Consider the following 9,895-nt stretch of genomic DNA (forward strand, 5'->3'; position numbering starts at 1 on the left):
ATTTGGGCATACGCAATGACATCTTTGCAAATACTTTACAGTCGGCCCTGGCAGCACACCCCACATTAACTTTGCGACTAAATTTCCATATTTAACTATTCCCTCCCCAATTAAGGCGTTCCAGGCGGCCAGTGGAAGCACTGATCATAGAGCTCAGCCTCCCAGCGGAATGAGAGTCTCCACCGGAAGGAGGTCCCTGCTCCAGCCAGCCTCTCTCTATGGTGTCACGAAGAACGGCATCTTCCGGCACATCCTCTGAATCGAGCCGTTTCGGGCTCTGGGAGTATCACGTGCCACGGAACTGCCTTTCTGATTGGCTAGCTAGACCTAGCCTCCGGGACGGGTCTTTTGGCGCATGCGCACATCGCATGGCCGTTGGCGGGCACTTGGGCCGCGGCGGAGGGACGGGGTGAGGCGGCCGCTCGCGGGCGGGGGTAGCCCCGGGCTGGGTTTGAGGGGAGGCTGTGCCGGGCTCCAGCCGGCAGCGCCAAGGCCGTTGCCCCGGGAGCCGCCACCCTTCCCGGGCCTGTGGTGCAGCGCGTAGCCCGGAGCCCCGCAGAGGCGGGGGTGGAGCTCGGCCAGCAGCCCCCGCCCCCGCTGCAGACTCGCCGGGCGGCAGCGCCTGAGGGGAGCCCGGGCCCGTCTGCCGTGCCCTGCCCCGGTAGGACACCCGCGGCCTGGGGGGCGCCTGGGGCAGCCAGCCGCGGCCCGAGCCGCGCAGGGACCTCGCAGCGGGGAGCGCAGGGAGCGCGCTGCTCCGAGCCCCAGAGACCGCGGGGCCCCGCGTGGGATGCGCCGCTCGGGAGGGCTGGGGCGGGTGCCCGGTCACAGCAGGCGAGGCTTCATTTTATGGCAAACACCGCGGGGGGCGGGGGGGTCTCTTGTCTCTGCAGCCGTGGCCAGTTGGGTCAGGATGGAGCATGGCGTGCCAGGGGGTGGGCCGCACCTCCGTGAAGTTGGCTACAGCCTGCCCCTCGCTTATGTCAGTGGAAGGTGGCCCTCGCTTGGGATGTTCCTGAGCTAAAATAATTGGTGTTCATATCGCTATGCTAATGCACTCTGTCCCACTGCAGGTTTGGCAGAGGCTCCTCCATGGCCCTGGGGATGGAATGGCTGCCAAGACGATGGAAGGAATTGCTTCCTGGTCTGACAACCCGTACCCTCCAGAGGCAGTATCGTTATAGATGTCACCATGGTCCCCCTCACCGAGCAAAGCGTCTGGTGCTGTCCCAGCTCTTTCAGCCTCTGAATCTTCGAGAGGACAGTGTGGCTGGGCTGGAGAGCAAACCTGATGATCTGACATGTAAGAGTCAGAGGCTGATGATACAAGCAGGGTTAATCTACCCCTCTAGCCCCGGCTGCTACTACTACATGCCTTACACTGTTCGAGCAATGGAGAAGCTTGTCAAGGTGATAGACCAAGAAATGCAGGCTATCGGGGGGCAGAAGCTAAATATGCCCAGTTTAAGTTCTGCAGAGCTCTGGAGAACCAGTGGGCGGTGGGATTTAATGGGCAAAGAGCTCTTCCGACTTGCAGACAGGCACAGCAAAGAGTACTGTCTAGGGCCAACTCATGAAGAGACCATTGCCGACCTGATTGCTTCCCAAGGAAGCTTGTCCTACAAGCAGCTGCCGCTCCTGCTATATCAGATAACACGGAAGTTTCGAGATGAGCCCAAGCCCCGTTTTGGCTTGCTGCGCAGCAGGGAATTCTACATGAAGGACATGTACACATTTGACACCTGTGAGGAAGCTGCTCGCCGGACCTACAGCCTGGTGTCTGAGGCCTACTGCAACGTGTTTAACAGCTTGGGGTTCCACTTTGTCAAAGTGCAGGCAGACACGGGCAGCATTGGGGGGAGCATGTCCCACGAGTTCCAGCTCCCCGCAGGCATTGGAGAGGACAGGCTGATGATCTGCTCCAACTGTAGTTTTTCAGCCAATGTGGAAACAATAAATCCTGACCAGACAGACTGTCCAGTTTGCAAAGGAAAACTGTCTGAGACCAAAGGGATCGAAGTTGGGCATACATTTTATCTGGGCACCAAGTATTCTTCTGTTTTTAATGTCAGCTTCCACACTGCCCAAAACAAACCAGTCCTAGCAGAAATGGGTTGCTATGGCTTGGGCATAACTCGGATTCTGGCTGCTTCTGTCGAGGTGCTTTCAACAGAAGACAGCATCCGTTGGCCAACCCTCATTGCACCTTACCAGGTCTGCCTCATTCCCCCTAAGAAAGGCAGCAGGGAAGAGATGGGTGCGATGTTAATGGATAATTTATATGACAGTATTGTTGAAGCCGTGCCTCAGATTAAAGGGGAAGCTGTGCTGGATGACAGGACTCACTTGACCATTGGTAAAAGATTAAAAGATGCTAACAGACTTGGTTACCCATATGTTATAATAGCTGGGAAGAAAGTTTTTGATAATCCCCCCGAGTTTGAAGTTTGGAATCAAAACACTGGGGAGATCATGTTCCTTACTAAAGAAGGAGTAATTGAATTGCTAAGTAAAGTGCAAGTTCCATAATCTTCCAGTCTTTGGTCTGTGATCCTTGGTGTTTTACCCATATCTAAATCCCTCTTTAAGGATTACAGTTACAGGTGAAAGATTACTCTTGTTTGAGTGGAAACTGTACATGACTTCACGTGTTGCTAGGAACTGAGGGTTGTTTGTATTAATGGCACATATTTGGCTTGAAGTCTAATTGGTTTCAAAACATGAGTTTAAAAGTACTTTCAGATCCTTCACCTGTGTCTGAGTCTCCCTGCTAACTTCCTTGGCTTCACAATCATGTTTCCCTGTTCCTTTTATGTTTTTTCTCTCCCCTATTGCTGTGTAAAGGACCCACACAAACAAAGGGGGAAACCAACCATGGCTTTGATCCTGTCAAGACTTACATGTGCTTACTTGTATTCACAGAAGTAGTGCCATGCTTGAGTGAAAATGCAGGCTCAGACCCTAGCAGTCTGTACAAGGGCAACAGTGAAACTAACTAGACACAGATTTGTCAAATGTACAAAGGGGAGAAGAGAGGAGGAAATTCTTCTCTGATCTCTTTCAGGTGTTGCATTCTCACATCTTGTTTAACAGTAATCGGTTTTCAAAGCAAAACTTGAGACAGATGTTTGTCCTTGTTTTAGTTGACTGTCTTCTCCCTTTAATTTGAGTCCAAATGCTAACTCTGAAGGTTAATAGGAATACAGATTTAATTGTTTTACAAATACCTAACCCAGAAAAATAGTGTTCATAGTCTTTCTCTTAGAATCATAGAATATCAGGGTTGGAAGGTATGTCAGGAGGTAATCTAGTCCAAACCCCTGCTCAAAGCAGGACCAATTCCCAACTAACTCATCCCAGTCAGGGCTCCCCACCCTACCGTTAGGGTTCCTATGGGTTGGGATCCCCATCCTAAGTTTAGGGTTCCATCACATGTAGTTAGCGATGGGGTCATGGACAGTGTGTGGAGCTAACCCCTGGCTACACACCTTTCTCTTGCATCCTCCCTCTGTAGCCGGAGCCCTGAGACCCTCTGCCCCACTCCCCACCCTCGGCCAGAGGAGCCCCAGGCTGGCCGGCAGCCTGAACGCCCTGCATCCTTGGCCAGAACTACGAGCTGTCCGGAGCTATGAGCCAGCTGGAGCCCCACTCCCCAACTACCCAGAGGAGTCCCAGGCCAACCACAGCCTAGATCTCCCCCCACTCCCTATCTGTCCAGAGGTACCCTGAGTCCCTCAACCTGCTCGGAGAAGCCCCGGGCCAGCCACAGCTGTGCCATGCCACCCCTCCCCAGACCCCAAGCCGCCCTGGGGAAAAGCTCTCACTCGAAGAAGGTTTTGATATGCCCCAGGCAGGTTCCAGGGCAGCTGGGGAGGAGGTATTTGCTATTCAGCTTCCTTGGCTCCTCAGTAATCTCTCCGGAGTCCAGGGAGATTACTGATGAGCCCTGGAAGCTGAATAGCACATACAGTCGCCTAAGCTGCCCTGGAACCTGCATGGGGCATAATAAAGTAAAAACTTCCCCTGCCAAACCCCCAACCAGGGGTCCAGTGACCCCATAAGCTCCCCTGACCTATTATACCTGCTGTCCATGGATAGGGTTCCTGTGGGTAAGGCTCCCCGCCCAAGGGTTAGGGTTCCTGTGGGTAGGGCTCCCCACCCCCCAGTTCAGTAGGGTTCTGCAAAAGTCCTACTGCAAGAATCCAATTTCAGGAACTTGACCTTAAATACTACCATATTCTTTCCCTAGCTTCCCTCAGCTGCCATCCAAAAAAATATTAAACCAGGCAGTTTAAACTCTGGTGATTTGAACTTATGAAATTATTGCAAAAACAACATGAAGGAATTCTGAAAAATTCCAGATAGCATCAGACCTTAATGCTTCAGGCAGCACTGTGACTTGGAAAAGGACAGTCCCGTTCAGTACCTTGGTCAGACATTCACAAAACAGTCTAAATATGTTGGTGTCACAGTCAATCTACCTGCTCTTGTGTGCAAGATCTGGCCATTGAGAAAAGAACAACCGTACTGGCTTAGACCAAAGGTCCATCTAACCCAGTATCCTGTCTTCGAGCAGTGGCCAATACCAGGTGCTTCAGAGGGAATGAACAGAACACGTAATCATCAAGTGATCCATCCCCTGGTGCCCATTCCCTGCTTTTGGCAAACAGAGGCTAGGAACACCATCCCTGCCCATCCTGGCTAATAGCCTTTGTTGGACCTATCCATGAATTGATCTAGTTCTCTTTTGAGCCCTGTTACAGTCTTGGCCTTCACAACATCCTCTGGCAAGGAGTTCCACAGGTTGACTGGGCATTGTGTGAAGAAATACTTCCTTTTGTTTGTTTTAAACCTGCTGCCTATTAATTTCATTTGGTGACCCTACTTCTTGTGTTATGAGAAGGAGTAAATAACACTTCCTTATTTACTTTCTCCCCACCAGTCATGATTTTATAGACCTCTATCATATTCCCCACCCTTAGTCGTCTCCTTTCCAAGCTGAAAAGTCCCAGTCTTATTAATCTCTCCCCATATGGAAGCCGTTCCATACCCCTAATCATTTTTGTTGCCCTTTACTGTATCTTTCCCAATTCAAACACATCTTTTTTGAGATGGGGCGACCACATCTGCATGCAGTATTCAAGTTGTGGGCATACCATGGATTTATATAGAGGCAATATGATGTTTTCTGTCTTATTATCTATCCCTTTCTTAATGATGCCCAACATTCTGTTTGCTTTTTTTTACTGCCGCTGAACATTGAGTGGATGTTTTCAGAGAACTATCCACAATGTCTCCAAGGTCTCTTTCTTGAGTGGTAACAGCTAATTTAGACTCCATCATTTTATATGTATAGTTGGGATAATGTTTTCCAATGTGCATTACTTTGCATTTATCGACATTGAATTTCATCTGCCATTTTGTTGCCCAGTCACCCAGTTTTGTCTGATCCCTTTGTAATGCTTCGCAGTCTGCTTTGGACTTACTATCTTGAGTAGTTTTGTATCATCTGCAAATTTTGCCACCTCACTGTTTATCCCTTTTTCCAGATTATTTATGAATATGTTGAATATGATGGTTCCAGTACAGACCCCTTGGGGACATCACTATTTACCTCTCTCCATTTTGAAAACTGATAATTTATTCCTACCCTTTGTTTCCTATCTATTAACCTGTTATTGATCCAGGAGAGGATCTTCCCTCTTAAGCAAAGTAAGCTGTCATGGAGTAAGAGCCTTTGGTGAGGGACCTTGTCAAAGGCTTTCTGAAAATCTAAGTACACCGTATCCACTGGATCCCCCTTGTCCACATGCTTGTTGACCCCCTCAGAGAGTGAGGCATGATTTCTCTTTACAAAAATCATGTTGACTCTTCCCCAGCAAATCATGTTCATCTATGTGTCTGATAATTCTGTTCTTTACTATAGTTTCAACTAGTTTGCCCGGTACTGAAGTTAGGTTTACCAGCCTGTAATTGCCACAATCACCTCTGGAGCCCTTTTTAAAAATTGGCATCACATTAGCTATCCTCCAGTCACCTGATACAGAAGCAGATTTAAATGATAGATTACAGACTACAGTTGGTATTTCTGCAATTTCACATTTGAGTTCCGTCAGAAATCTTGGGTGAATACCATCTGGTCCTGGTGACTTATTGCTGTTTAATTTATCAGTTTGTTCCCAAATCTCCTCTACTGACACCTCAATCTGGAACAGTTCCTCAAATTTGTCACCTAAAAAGAATGGCTTAAGTTTGGGAATGTCTCTCACATCTTCAGCCATGAAGACAGATGCAAAGAATTAATTTAGTGTCTCCGCAATAGCCTTATATGCCTTGACTGCTCCTTTATCATCTCGATTGTCCAGTGGCCCCACTCGTTGTTTAGCAGGCTTCCTGCTTCTGATGTATTTTTTTTAAATTGCTATTACTTTTTGAGTCTTTGGCTACGCATGAGAGAGAGAGAGAGAGATTTTAGGAGTGTGAGTCTAATTCAAAATATCATATGAGGGTTGCAAAACTTTTAGTATCTTTATATCCCACCCTGCTGTAAGGAAGGATATAAAAAAGTAGAAATTCTGCTTAGTGTCACTGGCTTTCTTTTAAGAGTAAGGATTTTCTTATTCATAGTTTATGAATTCACTTAGTCCATAAAAATCTCCATCATAGGCATGCGATTACCCAGAGTGGAATTTGTGGGACTGGCATTGGGAGAAGTATAATTTAAAGTGATTGATAGGCTGTGTGATTCAAGCAAGCAGTGTAAGAGAGACATTCAGTATATTGGGATAGCTCAGTGGATTCAGTATATTAACAACTTAGAATTTACCTTTCCCTGCCCAGAAATTACCTATGAATGCACAGAGCATCTAATCTGATAAATGTCAAATGTCCAGCTTGCAACTGCTGAATAAATAGAGGATTCTCAGTGTGAATGAAGGATGCTGGGCACCTAGCACTCCACTGTCGCTCATGATGAGGTCTAAGGAAAGTTAAATCTTTCTGCACGGTCACTGGTAACTTCTGCAGAGGAACATAGGGCCATTTGGAGAAATAGCAGCCCTATCTTACACACGTGCTACAATGTTTCATGAATCCTCCAAATGTGTTGTAATGTGGTGAGCCTGTCCCCCTTTTGTAATGATCAGGGGCTTGGCCAGTCAGACCTAGTGATCAGAATCAGGAGTCAAGCCAAGGATCAGAGCTGGAACAAGAGTTAGAGACTGGGGCAGGGATTAGGAGCAAGGCAAGAGAGCAGTGCACAGGAATGAGGCAGGAATGCAAAGTCCAAAGTTGAAGTAAGCCAGGAATTCATCCAGTTGCACAGACCACTTCCTATGCCTCCTTCTGGCTTGAATAGTGCAGCTGGACCGCTCAGTGAGGTCAGGCACTCCTCCAATCAGGAGAGCTTTGGGTTGTGCCTCTGGTAAGGTACGGGTTCCATTAGCCATTCAGCTCACTAGTTACTAGCAGGCACCAGGAATGCAAAGACCTGTGGATCTTCACAGCTTGGCTATCAGGGCCACTTGCTGCAATTCTGATTGGAAGGATTCTAGAGTAGGGAGGGAAGCCACGGATGTGTATCTCGAATGCAGGGCTAGCCCACAGCTGGTGCCTGAGCTCTAGGAATACACAGCAAGAGCTGGATAGCTGGTGTGGCTCATAAGTTAGCACATGAAAGATGTGCAGAGGCATCTCCCCACTGTTAGAGGCACATCCTCAGCTCTGTTCTGGCCTATTTGTGCTGCTAAGGTGTTACCCGGGGTTTCCCAAACCCAAAGCTCTCAGTAACTTTAATCTATGCAAGGTGGTATCAGGACAAACCAAGGGAGATGCAGCACTTCCGTCTGCTATATGGCTAGCACAGAGGAGTCAAAACCACGTGTTCACTTAAAGCCAGCACTTTATTAGTCTCCACCATTCCCACCGGAATACCTTTACTCAAAGTCATGGCTTTGTTCGGTCTCAAGCACACACAAACACAATAGGTTATAGAGCATCCCAAACTGATAATTACCCCTCAGGAGTTTGGAGCAGTATTCAGGTGACTCAGACACAGGTTTCCAGTGGCCAATCTTCCACCTATGGCTGGAGATCTTCTTGATGTGTCCATGAAGCGATCTTCTTGACCCAAACCCACAGTTCCCTTTTTATACTCGAAAAGTTACCGAAACATGTCAATCAAGAAAAGTGTTACATAGCTGACCAAACAAAATCAGTCACTAGGCAAGAAGCAGGGGTTACAAAAATATATCATGAAAAAAATAATTGTTAAGCAAGCAGTTACCCTGGCAGTCGTATTTCCCCATAACAGCAGCCCTGAAATATATCCAGACTTCCTGTTTTCCACAGATGTTTACCCCAGCATATCAGAGAGGGTGTAGAGTCAAGCTTACTTCATGTGATAGCAATTCCCCCTACTTCCCAGCTTGCCCTAATTATGCTAAGTTGCTGCAAAGGCCTACTAAATGGCTAAATGCAAGAAGCAGAATAATTGATAGTTCATCCCAGTAACTGGCAGTGGCTTGGACACCTGGCTGGTTGCTAAAATGCTCCTCTACCCAGGTTGTGCAAAGATGTAGCAATGTTGACTGAAATGGCCAGCTGAGGATTTGCACAGCTGGTTGAGGGAAGGGGAGAAGGGCTCTAGGCCACTCCCAACACAGACCCTGCATTAGGAGGCATGGCCAGAGTGCTACTGCATCCAGGTGATTCCCTAGCAGGACTAAGCTCCTTGGGGATCCTGGCAGCTAGCTGAGACTTAGAGCCGCTCTGAGGTCATGATAGCCCCCAGGGGAAGAAGGCCCTGCACTGAGCCTAGTTCAGCCATATTTGAAGGTAAGGGCCTTAGCCTCTAGACTGGACACTTTTAAAGCCTTAGCTGGGTGCGAGAAGTCTGCTGAGCCTAGCTCACTGGGTTGGTGTGGGAAGAAGGGAGAGCTCAATAAGGTTCATGTACTGCCTCTCACTTTCTGCAGACCTTCCTTCAACAGACCCCCTTTCCAGGGCTGGAGATTGTGCTGTGGTTCTACCCCTTTCAGCAGGGGTGCTGGAACAATTTTTATAGAGGGGGTGCCGAGAACTATTGAACCAAACTAAATCCTGTATGTGATGGAAATCCCTTCAATCCAGGAGGTGCTGCAGCACCACTAGTTCTAGCACCTATGCCTTTCTGAGCAGAGCCTCTCTGAAATCTGCCTGCTGCAACAGCTAGGCCAGACACGCAGCAGCTGGATTGACTAAATACCCATACAGTGGATCTCTCAGCTGAGGACAGGGATGTGTAATGCTTCTGAAACAACTGATGCCCACCCTGCACTCTGCTGACTTCTCTGCAAACAAGGGTGTTTTCAGTGGAGCTGGAAGATGTGGTCTTGCTCTCCCCATGGTTTTTGTGCCTTTACGCTCCATTGCCGTTAACGCCAATTCTTCTGCTGGGTTTAACAAATATCTTTTCACTCTCTTGTTCTTTGTGTTTGACTATCAGTAAAGAATGTGGCATTGTCCTCTCCAAAAATCCAATTTTGGTTGTCAGCAGGTGTGGCTGTGAGTTAGAAATTTAAATCCCCACCTGGGGACGTATGCTACTTAATCTCTTTATTGAAGTCAATGCAAAACAAAGCTAAAATGTGGGAGGAAGGGTATGGGAGGGTGTGTATAATAAAAATCCTCACTTGATTGACTTAAACATCTGGCAGCAGATGCTATTAAAAACTATAGCTTCTTAGAGGCAAGACACCAAGGGTTAGGGGTCAATTTTTTTCTTTATGGACACACTAAGTTCCTGGGGTTGTCCCTGTCATAGCTGAGAATAGCCCTTATTGACTCAACTGGAGTGTTGTGTGCTCAGCACTCCTGAAAATCAGGCCCTGAGCTAATTCAGCAGAATGTGGGGGGA

At 48.0% G+C, this 9,895-nt stretch overlaps 1 protein-coding gene across 1 annotated transcript; it reads left to right on the forward strand.

The window, feature by feature from the left end:
* The first annotated feature begins 211 nt into the window (after nucleotides 1–211).
* Nucleotides 212–2,996, forward strand: PARS2 (prolyl-tRNA synthetase 2, mitochondrial). The gene is made up of 2 exons (XM_039483414.1): nucleotides 212–409; nucleotides 1,074–2,996. The coding sequence occupies exons 1-2, from the start codon at nucleotides 219–221 to the stop codon at nucleotides 2,527–2,529; spliced, it is 1,647 nt and encodes a 548-aa protein (XP_039339348.1). The 5' UTR covers nucleotides 212–218; the 3' UTR covers nucleotides 2,530–2,996.
* Nucleotides 2,997–9,895: the final 6,899 nt, after the last annotated feature.

Source organism: Mauremys reevesii, linkage group 8, assembly GCF_016161935.1.
Source record: "Mauremys reevesii isolate NIE-2019 linkage group 8, ASM1616193v1, whole genome shotgun sequence".
Lineage (NCBI taxonomy): Eukaryota > Metazoa > Chordata > Testudines > Geoemydidae > Mauremys > Mauremys reevesii.

What these genes read in the sequence shown, in the direction of transcription:
- PARS2 (XM_039483414.1), top strand. Translation starts at nt 219, where the DNA reads ATGGTGTCACGAAGAACGGCATCTTCCGGCACATCCTCTGAATCGAGC. An exon ending in GGCCGCGGCGGAGGGACGGG is followed by an intron (nt 410 to 1,073) that starts GTGAGGCGGCCG and finishes GTCCCACTGCAG; the next exon opens with GTTTGGCAGAGGCTCCTCCA.